This window comes from Polyodon spathula, chromosome 3 (genome assembly GCF_017654505.1).
Source record: "Polyodon spathula isolate WHYD16114869_AA chromosome 3, ASM1765450v1, whole genome shotgun sequence".
Lineage (NCBI taxonomy): Eukaryota > Metazoa > Chordata > Actinopteri > Acipenseriformes > Polyodontidae > Polyodon > Polyodon spathula.
The window spans coordinates 79,646,480-79,668,858 of NC_054536.1; the positions used below are offsets into that span (position 1 = coordinate 79,646,480).

General features: G+C 39.4%; 1 protein-coding gene across 2 annotated transcripts; it reads right to left on the reverse strand.

The window, feature by feature from the left end:
- Nucleotides 1-828: 828 nt before the first annotated feature.
- On the reverse strand, nt 829-22,379 carry LOC121313456. Of its 2 annotated transcripts, none has more exons than XM_041245997.1 (10): nt 21,853-22,379; nt 16,899-17,640; nt 9,884-10,354; nt 9,499-9,647; nt 8,262-8,478; nt 7,784-7,943; nt 5,772-5,863; nt 3,154-3,853; nt 2,416-2,530; nt 829-1,966 (listed from the first exon to the last, which is right to left on the reverse strand). In XM_041245997.1, the coding sequence occupies exons 2-10, from the start codon at nt 17,593-17,595 to the stop codon at nt 1,880-1,882; spliced, it is 2,688 nt and encodes an 895-aa protein (XP_041101931.1). In that variant the 5' UTR covers nt 17,596-17,640; nt 21,853-22,379; the 3' UTR covers nt 829-1,879. The 2 variants fall into 2 exon arrangements, with proteins under 2 accessions (XP_041101931.1, XP_041101932.1); XM_041245998.1 differs by lacking the exon at nt 21,853-22,379 and adding an exon at nt 18,221-18,293.

A 22,379-nucleotide genomic window follows, 5' to 3' on the forward strand; every position in this document is an offset into this window, starting at 1 on the left:
GTAGAGCAAAGGAAGTCGCATGTACATGATGAATCGGTAATTTCGGTACTTTTGGTTTGTAAGTGGTTTTGAAAATATGAAATGTACTGTCAGTTTTCAAGGTGATTGATAACAATTGATTACCGGGGATTCGTTAACCGACTGATCCACTGTCCTAGCTTACATCACAAATACAGTTTTCAGTTGAATTAAATTAATCAAAAGATCAAATGGTGATGTCAATTTTTTTTTTAATATAATCTGAAAATATTTACTGACTGTAACCTTTTTACCATCAAAATGTGGACATTTGTTTGACATGACTGGGTTAAACAAAGAAGCATGCCACTCATAGACCTTGTTATACTGCCATCTTGTAATTGACAGTAGCTATGAACTGAAGACTTCTGAAAAGTAACGGTCTAATAACTCAGAAAATGTACCTTGTAAATATCTGACATCTCAAATTTGAATACTAGAGTAATATCCACGTTGGTGCACTGCTACGTGTATGTTAGGTAAACTAGACTAAGCCACAACCTGCCCAATTCAAGTCTTCCAAGGCTTTATTCCTTAAAAATGGGTGCATCCCTCAATACTGAGGTTGAATTTGAGTGAATTCAATTCAATTGGGGTACAAACACTGGCAGAGAGAGAGAGAGAGAGAGAGAGAGAGAGAGAGAGAGAGAGAGAGAGAGAGAGAGAGAGAGAGGAGAGAGAGAGAGAGAGAGAGAGAGAGAGAGAGAGAGAGAGAGAGAGAGAGAGAGAGAGAGAGAGAGAGAGAGAGAGAGAGAGAGAGAGAGAGAGAGAGAGAGAGAGAGAGAGAGAGAGAGAGAGAGAGAGACACCATTGCAAATGTAAAACTGTGATTTATTTGGAACACGTACCTCCACACCCTGACTGGGACTAGCACTTCACCATGCAATTAATTACATGCTAAACAGTTCGAGTTCGGTCTGGGGTACTAACTGCTCCTTCAAACAATTTTATTTATATATATAATTTTTTTTTATGTATTATATAAAGCAAGCATCTCTACCCACCCAACCTCCTTACAGACCTCCCCCCAAACGTCGGTTATAGCTATATTAAATTATTTCCTCCTCCACAAGTAACTAAAATAGGAAACTCCATCTACAGTGCAAAGCTAACGCACACAGCAAGCATCATCGTGAACGTGGTTTATGGAATAAAAAGTTGGCAGTAAGAAAAATAAGATTTCAATAATAAATTTGAAAGGGGGAAGGAAAAAAAAAAAGAGAAAACAACATTTTTGTTAAAGCTTAATACAATCCCATTATCCCCTGCTGGGTACATCACTGACTGTTGGTTCTCTTCAGGTCATAAATTATTATTACTACAATATGAAATGATCCTGCATGTTCACGACCCCACTGTTTTCCATGCAGTCACACCAAGTTATAAAATAATGTGAAGTCCACCATTACACCCCAACCGTCTCCCACATAGTTATTTCTGATTATTGAGATGCCAGTTTAACAGTCATTACCTTTTAAATCAAGTTAAATCACTCTGCCAATGCTAGTTCTAAAAGACCCCTGTCCAAAAAGGGTTTGCAGTAGAAACCGTCGTTCAGTGCAACTGCAATGGGTCCAGAATATAAAAAAAAAAAAAAGTAGTGCGCTACACCAATATCCCTGACCTTGCCACTCCTCCCCCCACCACACAAGCACACAGACATCTTCAGGGGGGAAAAAAAAAAAAAAAAAAAAAAAAAAAAAAAAAAAAAAAACTGCCTTCCCCCTCCCCCATGCTCAGATATCTGACACCCCTTGGTTCCCTGTGCCTAGCAGTCTGTCAGATCATTTTTAGCAGTAGTAGTAGCAGTTGTACGGAGGTGAGCAGCTGGACTCTCTTGCTACGCTCAGCCCTCTGTGTGTCATAAGGGCATCTCCAGGAGTTTTTTGTGCAAGTACTGCTTTACCTCCTCAATCCCATTCAGCTTCTCCAGCTCATGATAAGGCAACTGGACAGAGACAGAGAAAAGAATACATCATGAAGAGATCAAACTTCACTTATCTGGGCTGCAGTGTGAAATAGTGAGCCTGATAAGTTTTGTAGTTGGGGACAACGCTGGGCTGCAGTGTGGAAGGTACTGGGTTGAGTATCTCAGTTGTTAGAACGCTGGGCTGCAGTGCGGAAGGTACTGGGTTGAGTATCTCAGTTGTTAGAACGCTGGGCTGCAGTGTGGAAGGTACTGGGTTGAGTATCTCAGTTGTTAGAACGCTGGGCTGCAGTGTGGAAGGTACTGGGTTGAGTGAATCACAGTGGTAATAAAAAGCTGGCTTGCAGTGTGTAAGGAAGTGTGTTTGAGTAGCTACAGACTACAGGGTAAAGGACTATATGAATAGCTACGAGCCCAATAAAGAGAAAGACTTATTAAAAGGTCCCTACTATAAACAAAGGCAGGATTACCTGGAGAAGGACGTAGCCCAGCAGTTGAAGGTGTCTGTCCCGCATGGCTCGAGAGCCCACCAGCACATCAGAATTGTGGCAGTAGTGCCACTTATCATTCACCGACATCACCACCCTGGAAGGAGGAAGCAAAGCAGCAGCATGAACCAGCACTGAGGAGCAGAGACAGGACCCTACTCAGATTAATGATGTGATCATAATTTGTACCACCTGTTGTCTAGTCTTTATTTTATGTTTGTCATATTCCTACTTCATGGAAAAATAGCCATTCAAATAAATACTAAGACATCTGTTAATGTTCTAGATACTGAAATATAAGTTTATACATACAGCTGCATCAGCATGTATTTCATAGTATAGTTTGGATTGGTTTCAGAGGTTAGTTCCAACTACAGGTGTTCCGTTTAGAAAAAGCCAACTGTACACAACTTAAAAGGTTAACATACACTGCGCCATCCTATGCTACTGAAACCTGGAAATAATGGTAAATATTTCCTCCAAAATCAATGGGGTACTACGGCCAAGCAGTGAGCCACTCTGCTCTAATTGTTAACCCTCTGAAAATTTAAAACTATTTTGGGACTAAACAATGAAAAGAAGGGGGTCAGTAAAGGTTCCTTTAGCCCAAAAAAGGATTCCAAAGTTGGACAGATGTTCATTTCACGCTAATCATATGCTGACAGTGGGGAAGCCTGGAAGGTACTTTTCATGTCCCAGTTAGCTGACTAATTCACTCACCTCCTGACCTCGTCCCACTGCTCCACAGGCCTGTGCTCCTTGTCTGCTTGCCTTCCCCCTGGGCTGTGGAGCTGCAGAGGGGAGGTCGGGCTCAGTATCTCCATGCCCCCCTTCTCTCCTGAAGCTCCTTCCCCTCCATCGGGGTATGACACGCTCTCGTAGAAGCTGGGCAACTCTCGCTCCTGTCCAGCTGCCACCTCCTCTTCCAGGATCTTCCCAATGGGGAACTGGAAGAGGGTGGTGGAGGAGAGGCACGGGGAGCACTCTGCCAGCCCTCCAGCCTGTGCCAGGCAGTCCGTGGGGCTGCTGAGGGTGGAGCTGTCCTGGCTCTCCAGAGACTGCTCCTTGGTCAGGCTGCTGTAGTAATCAGAGGGCAGTTGGTAGTAGGGGCTGTATTCTGCTCCTCCCCGCTGCCCCAAGGTGCCCCCTGGAGGATGGGGGCGCATGTGGTGTGAGAGGAAGGCTACCTCAGGAACCAGGTCCTCCCCACCACACTTCTCAAGCCCATCCTCCAGGGGGGAGGAAAAGGGGGAGAATTTGTGGAAGTCTGAGGTCAGGACAGACACTGCAGATTGGGGATCCGGCGCATTGGGGGGCCGCGACACCAGTGAAAGGCCTGTCGGTGTGGCTCCTGAGACGACTCCACTGTTCCCTTTGATCTGTAGCACACTACCAGAGCTGTTGGTCCACAGCAGGAAATCTGGAACAAAAAGAGCAAAAGGCAAAACTGAAGATCAGTCAACGGGCTGTCTGTGTGTCACATGATGTATATCCTCCTTTGCCTTAACCCTCTGCAGATGGCCCGTTACAATTTGATTGAATTGGATCAATAATGCAATTGCCTACAAAACAGAACTTGTTAATTCCTGTTGAATTATTATTACTTACTTCATACCAGAAACCCTTACCCAGTGCGACTTAACTCTTACAGTTTTCACAAAAAATACACATTTCAAGAATCACAGAATGCCAGCATTGTGCTCAACTTTTAGTTGGAATTGTAATTGTAGGAAATTGTACCCAGGATTTAGATTTGAACAGAACAAGATATGCTTACCTCGGTATTGCAATTTGTGTTTTGAACTATGAAACTACCACTGAAAAATGGCTGGATTTCAAATAAGATGAGCTGTTGTTGAATGAGGTTCTGAAATGACTGGACTTGCAAGTCTTTTTTTTTTCACACAACACTAGATTTTTTATTTGATGTAAAACCGACAGCGAGTCTGAGATTGTGTAAATTTATAAATGTAGCTTGTGTGAGCGGGGGGTATTTATTAAGGACTCGGATGCATCGTTAATCAATGAAATCCGTTTTATTTAACCCAAAATAAAGTCTACCGTCCCATGCAACAAAAGTTCAACCTTGTTTACATTTCCATCTTGTATGTGTCTCCAGTCTAGACCACAGAAAAACAGCAATGCAGAAAAGAACGTCCTGTCAAATAAAGCAGCAAGTAAACAATTTTACTTTCTAGACTAAGTCCCCCTAGCAAAAGCAACAAGGCTTACGCAGTATTACAAAAATAAGTTACCGATTCTCTTAAATTTTACAAATAAAACATGATAAATGCAGTTACCTATTACCATAAACGTGCGTTGCTGCTATACGTTGTTCAGCTTTATATTTCTGCTTACACTAGGATAAACAACTGATAAGTCTATTATTTTTTATTACAGGTTTGTAGTTTATTATTTTGTTTTTTAATGCAGCCCTTGCTTTGTAAAAGGTACTGTGTAGCTGGTGTCTGGCCTGCAGTTACACACTTTGGATCACTCCTCAGCTCAGCTCAGACATAAGTTAAAAAGAGAATCAATGGGCGACCGAATGTTCTAACATTTGACCAAAGTGCGCAGGCATATTTTCATAGTTATGAAAAAACTAACCAAGCATGCGTGAAGAAAAGCCCAAATATCTCGGTGATTACCTGATCGATTTTGTTGGTTCCACAAAAAGGCACTCCTCGTTACCAACCTACCAAAGGAGGTATTTAAACTAGCAGCCGGTTTTTAGTTATTTGAGCGCAAAAGACTGTCTGAATAATTTGTGTTGTTACTTTTTTTTTTATATATTAGCCAAGTGTGCTAGTTTTTGATGATTGTAGTAAAGCATCTGAAGTAGATGGGCCTGCGCACCCATCAAACTAAAAATAAAACCAGAGCTGTGGAACCACTGATAATTACGCAGTTTTTAGCTAGATTTCTAAATTACACTTATGAGAACATTTCCAAAGAAAACACGGAAATTTCAGTGAATTTAAACACTTTTTTCTTTGCATTCAAACTGGGTCATTGTAGAGTATACTTCATCACAGAATACTCTGCTTTTAGAAAGTATAATGCTGAATACTTCAGATGGATATTTACACTGAGACAAGCCCTAAAGTCAAGTCACGTCAGTCGGATTTCAAACTGTTAGAACTGTCACAGTCTGCAAAGGGTTAAAGACCTCTACCGCAGCAACAGCCATCACACTAAACTAAAAAAAAAAATACAAAGTTCCCTTTTGGAAGAGTCTAAAGGACACTATATACAGTATTCAGTCCTAGTTTAGTTTAACATATTTAGTTATTTATTTCCTTTCATTAAAATGTAGAATAATTAACTAGAGTTATTACCTGTGTAATATCCAGGAGCCAACACCTCGTCCTGTTTGTAAGACTGCTCCCCAACCAGCTGTCTCAGAGCCTCTGCAACTAGACCCTTATAGCTGCAACAGGAAGAACACATGGGTCAGAAACAGGCACCAACACACAACAGAAACATCTGCACTGAAATGCTAAAACAGGGGTGTGCAATTTTTGAAAAAGTGACAAAATGCTACAAAAATCTACTTTTCCCTTCCCCGTTGCACAAAACACACACACACAAAATAGAACATAACTTGTAGGATTTGGTTTTAATTAACAGTGCACACAATCAATCAGTTAGTGATTAACAGGGGTAGATCTAGAATTGTAGCTTGACTGGTTCACTAAGTTCTTCAAGGATACACAAAAGGTTCCCTGTGACCCCACCTCACCTCAACAAATGCATAACATACTTCAAGGAAATGTTCCTTTCAGTGCAGTTTGCAACACATTTGCTAGTAAATTTTAGTAACAGACTAAGAGAACAACTACAATAAGCAATACTATAAAAATGGCTTCTACCTGTTTTTTTCCACTCTTTCTCAATAAGCTGAATCCAACTCCTGATGTACAGGTGTTTAGTTTGTTGCATCACAGATACAACATCATTGCCAACTATTACTGCTGCTTTGTGGAAATCTGATTTTTCTTGACATTTTTTCAGTTTTGTAACTGCTGAACCCCAGACTTTTGAAGGACTTGAATATAACCTAATTTTATTCTATACTGTTTTCTACTAAAATGCACACAGTATTTACAGTAGACTCCATCAGATTGTACAAAGACAAAATATGTTTTTTCTTTTTGTTTAGTTCTGTTATATTCTTAGTTTTGTTTAAACAATGTACAGCGTTTTACATCTATTTCTCCTCCTCTCACACCTTGTCCCATGATGGCTAACTGGAACATTCCTGCAGCAGGGGGGTCCTGGTTTCGTACCTCGATGGCTTTTTTTTTTCTTTTTTTGGGGGGGGGGGGGGGGGGGGGGGGGGGGATTATGACAACATTCTTTCGCTGCACTACTCTCACTGAAAAATAAACAAAATGAACGAATACATAAACACTGCCATGAGATTTACAGGCTGTATTTTATTTTAAAATAATAAAATATTGTACAGATACTTTCATATAGCATTTCATTTCTATCATTAGAAACATATTTGTCAATCTTCATGTTTTAATAGTTTCACAAAATGATGGATTGTGCATATCCAATAAATAACTAATATTTCTGTTTAAATCTAGTAAAAATTAATTTAGTTTTTTTTTTTGATATATAGCATTTAAATATGTAAATATGGCAAACTAGAGTAGCAGCACTACAATTGAAAGAAAACAAATGAATTACATTTTTTGTCAGGGAAGGTTTGTCTTGAAATTAATCTAAACAGTATCTCAACAAGTATTGTACATGCATGACCACAAAGAAATAATTTTGTAAATTACACAACATGATTTTTTTTAATCTGCCAATACCTTAGCGACTCTGTTTTTTTTTGTTGTTGTTGTAACTTTACTAGACTGTTGCATTTAAATGTCAGGTTCCTGCCTTAAGAAAGCAGCATCACTAGTCAGTGCATTGCCAGAGGCTTTCTTGGCAGCCATTTCTAGGTTTCTTTGTAACCACCAGAAGATCAGCTTTTCTGATCAGCCAATCAGAAGTGATCTTGGTGTGTGATGTAGGCACAAGGGGTGACATTTTAGGTTTTTTTTTGTTTTTTTTTGCATAAGAGTGAAAACACTTTTGCATGACTATGGTTAGTGAGACAACAAGGCAGATTCATATATAATGTCGTCATGAAGAGTGCTATATAAAGCAGATTCTGTGGAAGGTTGAGCACTGCATTTCCTTTATTACAAGGCTTTTACTGCTGTGTGCAAATGCCGTATCATTTAAGAGCAGCTTGACTTGGCGTGTTGTAGTTTTGGCAGTGATATTAATCGCATATCAAGTTTCTCTCCCCGTTAAATTTTTTCTCTGTCTCTCTCAGCACACTGACCTGTACTTGCGGTTGACCTCATCTGCAGTCAGTGCATGGTCAAACATGAGCACCTTGTGCACCTCCTCGAGCCTCGGCCCTGTGTAGTCCCTGTACTCCAACTCAACTGCAGTGTCCAGCAGAGACAGATAACGGCGCACAATGAGACCGTATGGGCTGTCTGCGGTAGAGGAAATGATTCTTCAATGTTGTAATACTGCAGTAGCAAATGTTACCCTCCATATAGTGTTTTCCCTATATAGGGTGTAGTGTTTTTACAGATCTACAGAGACAACTGCATAGAAAAATGTGCTTTAGTGGTCCTTGATGCCACTGGCACAAACTTTATTGTTGCTTTATAATGTTTTAAGTTACAGATTAAACACTCACCACCCGTTTATCTGTAAATTTAAAAACACAATTGTTCCAGAGGTAAAACTAGAACAAACCTCTTATCGTCATGCCCCCCCCCCCCCCATGCCTCCTCCATTGCACTTACTGGTGACGTTGCTGATGAAGGTGCTGGAGAAGACGCAGTGCAGGATGAGTCTGGGGAAGTGGCCCAGCTGGAACAAAGACATGATTATGTTGACAGTGGCGAGTGGGGAGTTCATGGCTTTCTCCTCCAGCACCGACTCCAGCTTCTCGAAGAACTGCGTCTCGTTGGAAGGTCGGTAACTCATCCTGCTGAACGGGAACACCAGCTTCTGGATCAACTGCAGAGGAGAGGTTCAAGGATGGCTTTCCATCACACTTTTATATACATAGAAGCTTGAGTATGACATTAGAAAAGGAAAGAATTGCAGTACACTTTTAGAAGGGGATTAGTGGGGATAGACAGGGATTTATTTATATAGCGCGTTTCATGCCGAGGCATGCTAAAGCACTCCATGAGCTGCTGGTGGTAAAGGGCTACCGTGACAGAGATAGAATGGTTCTTGGTGATAAATCTCCCTCCTGACCTGTGAGGGCGCTGTGTAAAGGGAACAGAGTGCCATGCACTGGATGGCCAGACAATTCATTCCCAGGGTTAGGCAGAAGTCGGCCATCTGGAAAGGGGGAGGAGCTACAGTACACTAAATCATTGACGCGGAAGGAAAACGATGTGGCAGCCGCGGATTGGAGTAGTCTTTGCAATCGTTAACCAAGGGGGCGCGATTGATTGTATATAAGGGGACGTAGCGAGGTGATCTGTTCTTTTGTTATGGTTAACGCTAAAACCGGAAGGATTGTAATCGTGAGTGTTTTGTTTGTTTTGTCTAAAAACTGTTTGTTGTTATAATTAGATGGCTAACACGATCTGAAGCTGTCGGTAAAGGCCAGCACCAAACACAGACAACACTGTACTTGTGTCACGATTAAACTGTATTTGCAGCACGAGCACTATAGCACAACTTGTGATCGTGTTTGTGTTAACTGTGGGTATTAAATACTGGGACTATTATTTTGGAGCCAACCCATGGATTAAACAGAGCAACACACAAACCATTGTGTATTGTCGGTTAACATTATTGTTTACTGTTTTGTCACCAGACTTTGGATTACATAAATAAACCTCCATTTCACCAGTACTTTGCTGTCTGTCATTGTCTTGAGCACTGCGTCACCTCTACACCTGCACACTGCAACCACTTTGCCTACTTAACTATTTAGTATATAATATTAGAATATACGTTATATATTTCTGCCATTTGCGATTAGGCCTGTAAAAGAATGATGCTGGCGAGGCATTATACCTTGCTGTCGAGATATTCCCCCTTTTTGACCAGAAACTCTGCAATGGTGTCCAGCAGTTTGGTTTCCCGCAGTCGATGTCTGGCAATGTATTTTGCAATCAGAGCCATCGTATAAGGAGTGATGCTGTCTACCTTCTTAGGAAGCTCCTCTGAAACACATGTATAAAGACATTTCAGTACACAGGCACCAGGAACACTGCATCTTGCTATTGCTGGCGGAAATGTATTATTTCTCGTCAAACTAAATGGCATAGCTATGTTGCGTTGTGGTTGCTTCCCGAAACGGCTACAACCAGCTTTGATTGATTATGGAAAAGCAAGTCTAAATAAAGGGTCAAATTGGGCTGCAGGGAAAATATAAAAACAAAAAGGCTGAATAAGGTACCTCCGAGGCTGCTGATGAACTTCTCTTGGCGGTTCTCGTAGAAGAGCTGGGAGCTGAAGATGATCTCCAATGACTTGTTGCTGGCCTCACGGGCGCATGCAGACAGCATCTCGTCGAGCAACGTCATCTCGTGGTCACGCACATTGCTGACGCTGACCAGCGTGTGCTTGACCAAGCGCAGGATCTTGCGGTTGGCCAGGAGCTGCTCTGGCGTGTATCCGTCAGCCTGCAGGGCCCGCCACTTCAGGCGGTAATAGGAGAGCAGCAGGAAGAGCGTCTGGGGGTGGCGCTCCCGCTCGATGTTCTTCTCTAGCCCCGACAGGCAAGACTCGATCAGCGGGTGCTGGCTGGACGGGTGCAGCTTCATGCTGCTGCTGAACACCATGGAGATGTCTTTCTGGTTGAAGTGGGAGAGGCGACTGCGAGACTCCTCCTCCAGCACCTGCACAATCTGGGAGTCACTGGGCAGACCTAGAGAGAGAAAGGGAGAGAGAGAGAGAGAGAGAGAGAGAGAGAGAGAGAGAGAGAGAGAGAGAGAAATAATTCAACATGGAAAGCAACTATACATTATACATATTGTTCTACATTTCTGGTTTAATCCAAGTTTTTTTTTTTTTTTTTTTAAACTTAACCTCGGTTTTTACTGATTGATACCTGATTTTTTGTCTACCATTTCCCAGTTCTATTTTTTAGGAAATAAACAATATTTTGATTAAAATGCTGTTTTATTTGGACTCCCACAGTGTAATAAGCAGCTCTATTATTAATTATTGCATCATCTAGGGTAAAAACAATGTGGCACTAAACTGGACACCCCCTATAATGGAATATTATTGACAGAATCATAGAAACGCATATGGTCTGTATCACTGATATGGCCAGAGTTTAAAATAATTTAATACATTTAGCATGAAGGGTTTATAGAATATAACCCTGCAAGTCACTACCTGAAATAGTTTCTGACGCCGCTACAACCCCCCCGGGTGTCTCAACAGGGAGTGGATGTTTAAATAAGGAAGCAGAAGCAACTTCATACAAGTTCATAAATTCACAGGTAGCCTAGAGCAAGTCAAACCTGTTGTGTTTTCAGGTTTACACCCCACCAAAAAAGAATCACATACTATAAGCTAAATGTCATTCTTGAAATGCTACAATTTCTCCAATTCCCCAACAAGTTGATTACAATTAAAATACCAGGGACTACAGTGTACTTCACTTTTGAGGGCAACACAACACTAACCTGGGCAGCACATAAACATCAGCTTAGTGAATACAGCCATATACCAATCAAGAAGACAATGTCTCGAAGTGTTCTCATAATTTTCATCATCCAGAAAGCAGAGTAACATGAGCCCAAAATGGCAGCCACATTAGGTCACAGGTCAAAGTGAAGGGTTATGTTTGCTTTTGGCAGAAAATGTTCAGTCTGGTCTAAAACGAGATATCAGCAGATGAAGATGTGGAAGCACCAGATTAATAAAAACACACACTTCCCTCACAGAGGATTCTTAATAATGGATCAGTTATTGACCCTTTAAGAACTGCCAAATAGGTTTAAACCATTAAGGTATATGTGTGTACATATACACACATTAAGGTACATATAAACAGAATTAATAATATGCAAATGTACAATAGTATACTACAGTATATGTAGCGCTTAACGTTTGTCTACAAAACAGCACTGCAAACCATATCACTTGCATAGCTCAAGGTGACAGGCACTTTTTACTAGGGATGCACAGATTCTGTTTTTTGGGGCTGATTCTGATTACCAACATTCATATCAATAAATGGCAGATTTGTTTTCCATCATTCATAATAAAATTGTAAACCATCATTTGAAATTTTACTTGCTTTAAACTGAACACATCACAGATTTTACATATTGTTAGGCTTGGAAGGATTTGATTTGCAGCTGTAAGTGTCAGTAAACGTTGATTTCACTGTGCACACACAAACCAACAAATATTTCCATTGATAATAATTTAAATTTGCAGATAGGCAAACTAATAAGTCCTCAAGCCCCATTTTTCTTAAGGAGTCCACCATAATGTGTATAAACGTGTTGTAACGAATGCTGCAAAAAGCACCCATTTACAGCTCTGCTCCAGCGTTAGTGGATTGGAGCTGCAGATAATTTATGCAGCATTTACTACATTGGGGTCAAAGTTGAGGAACAGCATAAACGCAATTATGCTTGTGGCGGCCGGCTCAACACACCGTAGTCATGGGGGCAACATTTGACATTTATTTCAATAATGGGTGGCAAAAGAAAATCACTAGAATACAGAGAATACCGACCTCAAATGTAAAACAGTAAAGAAGCCTGGAAATGGAGACGAGGACATCATGCACGGAGAAACTTGTAAACCAGAAATCACTCAACAGACAAATTGTACTGCTGAACATTTGAACAGTAAATCTAATTGAAACTGAAATAAAGTCAAGCAAAGATAACCCAAGCTTCAATGGAAGCCTGCCAGGGAAGAATGATACAAAAAAAAAAAAAGAAAAGCCTGCAGACGTTTCACACAACCTGGTACGCACGTTGTACTACCACATGCAGTATTTGCAACTGACTATTGAAATGCCGGGAACCAAGCTGCTCTGCGTATTCTTTACACATTCAATTTAAATATTAAGCGTAATCTATATTTTTCAATACGTAAAACACACAGTACGCCACAAATCTGGAGTACTCACAAGAAGAAATAGGTGATAATGACAGTGAAACACAGATTACAGATGATGGTACTTTGTTAATAATCAGCGTCGATTCCAATCCAATGGTCAGTGCATCACTAGTTTTAACAGCGAGTTTTGCTGCACATCGTCCACTTGACAAAAAAACAACAAAACTTGCACAGTAAATATTTGTATTCAGGTCACTTGACTTGATTTTCAAAAGCAAATAAATGTAAAACAGGCTGAACTATTACAATTCATTCCATGACGACAAAATAAAACTGCCACTTAGATGTACAGTTGTGCTTCCACATCCCATTTAATAGTACTGCACTCAGCTGACAAACTTCAACTTGATTGGTAAGACATTAGAGGTATGTTATTACAGTATGAGAAGTGTCATTCTTTGGTTCCCAGCATCGCTGTGATCGTTAGCTTACCACTGCAGAAATGCCGGCACACACCTAAAGGAAGCGTCAGTTTTTATTATACAAGACGCTGTCAACATATATTTATGAAGCACTTGTCCTACAGACCACTGAATATGTTGGAAGCACTTGTCCATACAAATTTTAGACACTGTCGGGCAAACAGGCCTTAAAACACTATCAGACAGACCTTAAAATGGAACCCTGGTTTCTATGCATTTTTCAAAGAATGAGTAGAACCAGACTAGAACCATTACAACTTTTATGACTAGTTCGAAAGAAACAGATGAGGTCTCTGAAGACTGGAAGCTTACAAATGTGTCACTATTTATAAATGGGGCCAAGACAGACCCAGGTAATTAGACCTATTAGTTTAACTTCCCTAAAATGCAAAATGATGGATATTATTAAGCGGTAAGCTTGAAGACTATTTATAGAACGACAATATAAGTGATAGCTAGCATGGGTTCAGAATAGGGAGTTAATTTATGTTGATTTTACAAAAGCCTTTGATAAAGACTTATAATTACATTTAAATGAGCAGGAATACAGATCCGGACATTAACTGGATATAGAATATTTGGGGGGGGGGGGGGGGGGGTTACTTACTTAGTGGGGTACCTCAAGGGTCTGGACTCAAGTATATAAATGACTTGGACCACACATTGCAAGACTGTTAAATTAGCAGAAGATACCAAGCTTGGGGGAGAAGTGGACTCCACTAACTCAAAGGGATTTGGGCCTTCTCTGTAACTGGGTAAACTTGTGACAAATGAATTTTAATGTTAAGAAATGTATTGAATATTGGGTGTAATAAGTAGGCGAAACCGTGTGTGATAGGCATTACAAACACTGAACATTTAGGAGTTTTCCAAACTGTGGTTAGAAACTATGCCAGAACCTTTCTGTACAGTATATGAGGCTTCTTGCCAGCTATGTGGTAATTAGTTGACTGTGAAAGATGTTGCACTAAACCAAAATTAAAGATGAGTGCTTTTTAAAGTTGACATTTACACTTGGCCAATAAGAGAGCAACTACCTCTCCACATTCAACATGGGCATGCATTTCAAAATTATTGACTCCAATTAAAATTAACATAACCTTCCAAAAAGACTTCAGGTCTTTTTCAATGATATTAGCAGTTTAAATCACAGCCATTATATTGTGAGTTTAGATTACTTCAGAGAATGGTTCCCAAAAAAAATAACCACAGTACTTGTTAATCTCTGGAACCAACAGACCACGCACTATGTCCATTGTGCTAATCGTGATTCTTTTCAGTGTACACAAATCTCACAACTTTACAAGGTCTTGTCTTTTATGCATCGGTAATTTGGACAATAAAGCTGAAGTGCTTGGTACTCAAGTCACCACAAATACTCCTGATACTGGTTCTGATAGTTGAGCACTTTCAACACCACTAAACAAATCAAATATTGTTCCAAGCGAATGGACATGAATCATGAAGTTAATTTTGCTAGACTTTGAGTAGCAGACAGCGTCAGGACCCCTTTCTAGCCTGTGTTTGGTTGACTCTGATGAGGGAATAAAAATTACATTTACATTATCTATCACTTGTTCTGCACACTCTGCACTGTTGACCATAGCTTTCATTGCCAAAACTGCAGTCCACACACTGTTCTTAACACAGCTCCCAACCCCATCAACTGCAGTGTTTCCGTGATTGCTTGCACGAAGTTCCAGCCCCGGTGTTCAAGCCCACACTCATCCTTGATTAATGTTATGTTTGCAAAATAACATTTTTGCTTAAATTTTGATGTTGCACTATTGGAAAAAATGCTTCAGTGTTTGTTCTCAATGTTTGTTTTCTTGGGACATCCACTTCTTTCAAGCGTTTCAGTTGAATTTGTTCTGCGGTTCTTCTTGATTATAGCTTTGATATTGTTCTGTAGCCATTTGCTTTGTTGTAGTTTGCTACAAGTGCTTTTCTCAAACTTGAATCCAACTCCTTTGTCTTAGTCATCACCCGTTGAAGAATCTTCTTCAACAGATGTTGCAAATAATTTCCTCTTTTTCTGGCTATTGGGTTTATAATGCAGCTTAGTTACTATGTAATAGTTTTCAATCAATTAATACATTTTTTAATTAGTTCTATTATATTTTCATAGAATTAACGTACAGGTGCCAATACGAACAAATATCTGTTTTTTATTTATTTATTTTTTTAATTAAAATGTTTTGTTAAAAACTACAAGACATTGTATATGTTGTTCTTTGTCATACTAAATTAGTGGCTATTTCCATTTTTAGCTTCACCAGCCTAGACAGATATAGCCAGGACACTGTATTCAGTTACAGTTAGGGTTAGGGTTAGGGTTAGGTCCTGTGTAGCAGGGCTTTTCCTCCCACGGGGTGTTTTTTTGTTTTTTGATCCAAATAAAAAAATTAGTATTTAATTTCAATTTATAATTCAACCACTTATTTTTAATAGGGGGATAGACTGTGCAAATAGGAACAGTATGTGGCATTGCATGTCAACTAATATTGTAAATTGAAACCCGACATTGACATTGATTAACGTGCAAATTCTAACAATGACTATCAATCTTTATCAAGTTAAAATGCTTTAAATATAGCACTCTCCAATTCTCATATTCCTGCCATCACTCGCTTTGCCTTGCTGTGTAAAATCTGACACATTTCTATTGTAAACATTAAAGGTAAATTAAGAAAAAAAAAAAAAGAGCCTCCACTTTCCAAAGGAGAAAAAAAAAAAAACAAGGTTTGAAAACTACATTAACTTTATGACCTATTCACATGGAAATAATTAGATATTTTTTTTTTGCTGTTGGTTACAATTTATGAATTATGTGGCCCAGCTTCTGCTAGCGAAAGCAGCAGTCCCTTCCAGTGTGCCTCGGCTGCAGATATGCATTTCACTTTTTGAATCAAAACTTTACATGACTTTGCATAGCCACTTAAATTTGCATTATCTTCAGTGAATACAACGATATCGTCATTTTTCCAAACAATCAGAGGTAGCCTACCCTTTCCTGCAATGGAAACTGTCTATTTTGTGTACTTTCACCCTGCACTTAAATCAAATTAAGTTATGTGTATCGGTTCAGATTCCTGATGTGATTAGCTTGCTTCAATTTCAAAAAGAAAACTGGACAGGATTTATTGATTGACACTTAACAGCCGCCAATAACCACTCTGGGCTCCTCCTCATTGATTGGTAGATATGGGCCCCTGGGGCGGGTTTAGTATCTTAGGAGATCTCAAAAGATATTGTTAAGCAAGCGAACAATTTGTGAGTTTCCAAAATTAATTTTTAAAAATCTACACTAATTATTGCAGCGGATTGTATACAATAATTTTGCATTCTACTGGTGGCAAACTATTTGGTATAACCTGCAATGTTTCATTGGATCACACAGCTACAGTTGAGACTGATTTAAAACAAAATATGTATAAAATACATTAAAGCAGGTTACTCTTGATCTCTGCATCATCATCCTGTATTTGTTCTCAGATGCATATTCTCAGTAAATTTTAGAAGCAACAACACAGACTTCGTTCTTGACAGTAATTTACAAGACATGGTTTTTAATTTCATGGAATATTCAATTTCACTAAAATATTATCGATTTGTTATCGTGGGGTCCCAAACAATAAATAATTTGGTTATTATCGTTATCGTTACAAGCCTAATGTCAACATTCTCAAAATGTTCAACATCCAATATTTTAACTGAAAAATAGTTTTACCTTACTTCAATGTTCACTAAATGCTTGTATTTACCATGTTTTCTTAAATGATCTTATATTTAGTGTAGGGTGCCAATAATTTTGTCTGCGACTGCAGCTTTTATCTTGTAAGCACAGTATGAAAACTGTTCTTCAAGAAAAACGTGCAAACACCACAATCCGCTCACCCAGAGCTGCTACAGCGTAGAGGCAGTTGACGATGCTGAAGTTGTCAAACTTGGCGCAGTCACTGACAATAGCGTCACACAGCGTCTGGAAGTCATGCTGCTCTGAGATCTGCCGATAGTGGCTCTCCCCCACAGCAGCCCCCATTGCTAGGCCTCCCACCCCTCCCCCCTGCTGCTGTAGAAGCTGCCCAATCTTCTGCAGGGCGATGGGGTAGTGGTTGTAGGAGATCTTTCCCGGGTTTTGGGTGACCCAGCGCAGCACTTCATCCACAGTACGTGACCGGTCTATCAGGCGCTTCATGGTGAAGAAGGTGTCATAGCTCATCTTCTCGTGGATAAAATTCCAGGTCTTCTTCTTGCTGTGGTGGTGGTGGTAGTGGCTGCGGTGCACGTCTGGCCTCCCCTGGTTGACATGGGGCTGGTAGTTTTGCGGGTGAGGGTGAGACTGAGGGAGGTGGTGGTTGTCCAGCACTGGAAGCCCTCCTCCCCCGATGCCAGCCCTCCTGCCTGGCTTACCCCCACCGCTGCTGTAGAAGCGAGTGGCATACATCATTGCGGGACGGGCGAGGAAGCCGGTGGTCGCAACCAGAGGGAATGCGTTGGTGCTGCTGCCTGGCCGGCTGTGCAGTCCCTCTGCGAAGCGAAAGCTGGCTGTCCCGCGCGTTAGTGGACCAAGCCAGCAGAGTAGCCGGAGCATGGTATAGAAAGGTAGCCGGAAGGGGCTGAGGACAGCACACTAAACCTGCAAATTAAAGAAAAATAAAAGGGGCTTTAGAAACATCCTTACATTAATCTTGACACATCGTCCTGTCTACCAGAGCATCCAGCTAGCTGGTTTATGACCAGACAGATTGAAACATGTCATTTAATGCGTCAGCTTGACAAGTCAGTCCAAAAGCTTATTTGTCTGATCTTAACAGCATCTAACAGCCCGATAAAATTAACTTTACAAAACTTGAGGTAATAATTATAGCACTGATTAGCATATAATTCAGCCTTAGTGAGCTAACTGAATTGAAAAGCAGGAGGCAGTGGTTCAATTTATCTATCCCTGTCGAGCAGTAAATCAAGCAATTTTTTAAATTTTATTTTGAACTACCTACCAACAACAGGAATAAAAATAAGAATTTACAAAACAAACTGCTGCTTCTGTCAAGTATTACTGTCACTACAAAAAACTTAAGATTCCTTTACTATCCATTCCTACACTTGTTACACTGAGTAAACCATCAACATTTCAGATGCATGGCAAAAGCAAGACTTTATAATGTTCACCATCACCATATAAATATCATAAATAAAATTGTAACAAAAAAACTTACATTTTTTAGGGTATAACCCTTTAAGGCTGGCCAAGGACACCAACACTTAACTACATTTCAGAACAGAGTGTTGTATACAGTACATAAAAGGGAATTCCCTTTTTAGCTTCACCAGCCCAGACAGATATAGCCAGGACACTGTGTTCAGTTACACTTATTTCAAGGTCCTGTGTAGCAGGGCTTTTTTTTCCCTCCACGCAGTGTTTTTTTTGTTTTTCACCCCAAATAAAAAATAAAAGTATTTCATTTTAATTGTATTCAATTTATAATTCAAACACCTGTTTTAAATAGGGAGATAGAATATACAAATATGAACAGTTTGTGGCATTCCATGTGGAGTCAGCATTCACAAAATGTTCAACATCCAATATTCTAACTGAAAAATAGTTTTACCTTACTTCAATTACTTGGAAAATAATGATTACCTAAGTGTATGATTTTGACCCTGTATATCTTGATATCACATGTATCTGTGTGTTTGTCGACTACTGTACATGTTTACAGCATGTTTTTTATGGAAAAGACACATCTAATAAGAAATACAATGACCAGCACTATACTTCTAAGCAAACATTAAACATGAACACCCCTACTTGAAATATTTAAGCATCAAACACTGGACTGAAAACTTGTGGTTTGTGGTCTGAATGACCTAGCATGATGACATACAGTTGTTCTTAAAAAAGTGAAGGGTTTGTAGGGCCATATGTGGCTAGTTCCTGGATGTTTAACTTATTTTCCTTCCTTTTCAAAATTAAAAACAAAGTAATTAAGCAAGAAAGGTCTGAATGCCTCCGATTCACAATGACCTTGGGGGAAGTCACTTGACAGTGACCTGTTTGTATTCACTGCCCTGTTCTTGCTAGTTCATGATGTGAACACGTTTCACCTTTCTGGACGCTGCTTAAGGATAACTAACTAATACAACGCAAGCTATTCATTACAGCTTGCAATTCTGTGCGGAGAAATCGTTTGTACAGGTGTTGAAACGTTTGCTGCCTGCCTGGGAGCAGATACTGGGTTCACAGAAGGACAAGAAAATGTTCTTAATCATTGAATCACTCGTTTGATCATTCTGGGAGCTGGGGTGGGAGCACAGCAAAGTAGCCAAGACTGAAAATGTATGGTGCCCAGTGAAGCAAGGCAAACATTTTTAGAAGTTTATATTTTAACACTAGTTGCAGGTAGCTTATACACTACAAATACAAAGCAAATATGCATATACAACCTACAGAAACAAAACACTGTACACAATAATTGCACAAACCGTTTCATTTTACAAAACAAAGTACAAACAGAAAATGAAAAAAAAAAAACTGTGCTGCTTGTTTCTTAGCTTATTGTAATAACTTGTTACCTCTAACTCGCCCTGCATAAGGGCGTCTGTCAAGCAAATGCAAAGAAAAATAATTGCTCCTGCTGCCTTCAAACCAAAACTAAAAGCTTATTACTGTGCTGAGAATACCTCGTTTCTGGATAAATATGGATGCTCGTTTCCACTGCATTTTCTCAGGAACAGCTTACCAAAGATATTCTATTTATTTCAATTCTATTAAACAGAATATCTCGGAGCTAATTTCGGAAAAATCTGCGTTACGTCAAAGGTCAAACGACATTCCAACACTGAAACTATAGTCGCTACTGAAACAATCTTTAAAAATGTATCAATGTTCTATAAATGTGTTGGCGGCAAAAAAAAAAAAAAAAACGTAAACAGACAAAAATAGATTTTTTTTAAAAACAACTTTGAGTGACAAATTCAGCGACATTGTCAAGTTTTGTAAACCTTTTAAAATTATGTTGACACACTATTGAAAAAAAAAAGCAATTTACATATTTTGCTGCCTTTAAATTTTTTATTATTATTTTTCTTTAAATTTCTAATACTACATAGAAATAATTATTAAGTTTTAAAACCACAGATACATTCAAATTATTAGTAAATTGTAACATCATATGTCACTGACTCGCTAGGTCAATGTACAGACAGACTATTACAAGTATAACTCGTACATCAATCAAGAAGTCGGTATTTGAGTGACCCCGTTGTCATAGTAACCAAATGCAAGTCTCTGATAAAAGTATGACTTTACAATGTAATACTGTAAGGAAAATAACATGCATATTTTTCACGGTAAATTGCAAGAAGCTGAAAACAACTTTTCGTTTTTGCTTACGAAATCAGCTTTGGGCTCGCCAACATTACTACAGTGCACATTCCAAACACACTCATTTTTCACATTTCACAAAATATTTTTAAGACAGAAAATCGTCTATAGACGGAACACTCCCACCCATGTGGTAGCTGTCAAACACATCAATAGTATGTGGGCAACTCATCTGATCTTATGCCCCTAGTCAGTCAAACCACCTGCAAAACTGAGTACAACACAGAAGGATGGGAGAATGCCAGGCCATGTTTTGCTATGAGCTTTACTCTCACACCAGGTTCATTATTTGAAAGTGTTGAAGCTTGTGTCAACAGCTGACAAGGTGAGGATTCTTAAAGTATCTTGGTTGTTTCAGTTGTTCATACTGCAGTGAAAAGAAGACTTAATTTTCACTGCAGCTTGGCTGGACATTTTTTCTTTCTATGGTTTGCCTGATGGAGTCACAAAAAAGATGGTTAAAACTTCTAAAGCACAGGAAGAGTTCATAACTCTGTGTTTAATTAGTTTTAAAAATTACAGGCAGTCCATCAGCAAATTTAAATGTATGTATTTTATTTTTCATGCACCTGTGGTTTATTCTCCCCAGGGACACTGACTGCAGTTTCAATCTTTTTCTCCAGGGAATAAGTGGGATTTTGCAACAGTAAAATGTAATATTTTATAAATCCAGACATACAAGCCAGTTCAGGTGGTGCTGGTCATGTGTACAAAACAGAATATTACATTTGGTGCCCGCCTACCTTTCACAGGAATTCACCGTATATGGGACCTCTGAGCGGTACAACGGCACACCATCAGCAGTCTGGTACATAGTTCTTGGTTTGAAAAAGGACTCCGCACTACTTATGTAAACATTTCACTATACATGTCAGTCGAGAAGGGCTAGCAACACAGAAATTGCCGTTTTACGGATTTCTGAGTAAATCAGCAAAATAATACTGAGTACATTTAGAAGATATTGTCGAGCATCCCCCGACACCTTCATGAGCCGCCACCGTACATAACTACCTTGTAACAACACGGTTTCTCCCCCCAAAAAATGAAGCCACTGGTAAAAAATGCCAAGTCTTTGTACAGTGGCTGTAGACATAAAATAAAACTGTACAATTTCCAGCTTCGTCTCCACCCAAAGGTGGCATTTGGTGTATTATTATTATTATTATTATTATTATTATTAACTATAAAGTGTGCTAATTTCACACACTGTACAGTTTGATTTCAAAAAGACAAAACCAGTGTAAAATACTACCAGAAATCGGCTTATTGTTGATATGCAAAACACTGTTGGTTGCAAGTGACATTTTTCAAGATTTTCAACACTGATCAAATTCTCTTAGTATGTTTTTATTTCCCAACATTTATACAAAAATAAAACTAGCTGCGTGTGATGTTGTCTAACAGTTATGTGACAGATTATACAGTAAGAGTTTATACAGAAATTAATTTTCTTAGTTCACTTACATGTTTGTCTGCAAGCTGGCTGAGTGCGCAGGTACGACTAGTAGGGTTTCTTCAATCCATTTTCTAATGCAGAACACACGCCCCCAAAAAACTAAAAAAACGGTAATACTTTAAAAATCCGCTCTCTCCTTCTGGATCAATAAATAAAAATATATTATCCCAGCTGTTCTGTTTCTATTGATTTGTGTTAAAAAGTCATCTCTGGTGAAAATAAAAATCAAAGATGTAATATAAAAAGTAATTTCTGCTAAACTCCTGGATTCAGAAACTGAGTGAACATTTAAAAAAACATTAAAATCCGTATGCATCCAAGCCGAATATGTTGCCAGGGAAGATCTGTATATTTGTATGTTTTATTTTCCTAACCGATACCAAACTAATTGTTAGCAGAGACTATTTGCAATAAACATACCGCAAGAATCGGGTATCGGCGATTTTGTGCCCTCATTACCCCCGATATCAGTATCGGTTTCTCCCCTCCCCAATTCTCAATCATCACCCTCTGCGCCGGTCGCCGCCATTTTCCC

What these genes read in the sequence shown, in the direction of transcription:
- LOC121313456 (XM_041245997.1), bottom strand. Translation starts at nt 17,595, where the DNA reads ATGCTCCGGCTACTCTGCTGGCTTGGTCCACTAACGCGCGGGACAGCC. An exon ending in CTTCATCAGCAACGTCACCA is followed by an intron (nt 7,944 to 8,261) that starts GTAAGTGCAATG and finishes CCTCTACCGCAG; the next exon opens with ACAGCCCATACGGTCTCATT. An exon ending in GGCTCCTGGATATTACACAG is followed by an intron (nt 3,854 to 5,771) that starts GTAATAACTCTA and finishes TTTTTGTTCCAG; the next exon opens with ATTTCCTGCTGTGGACCAAC.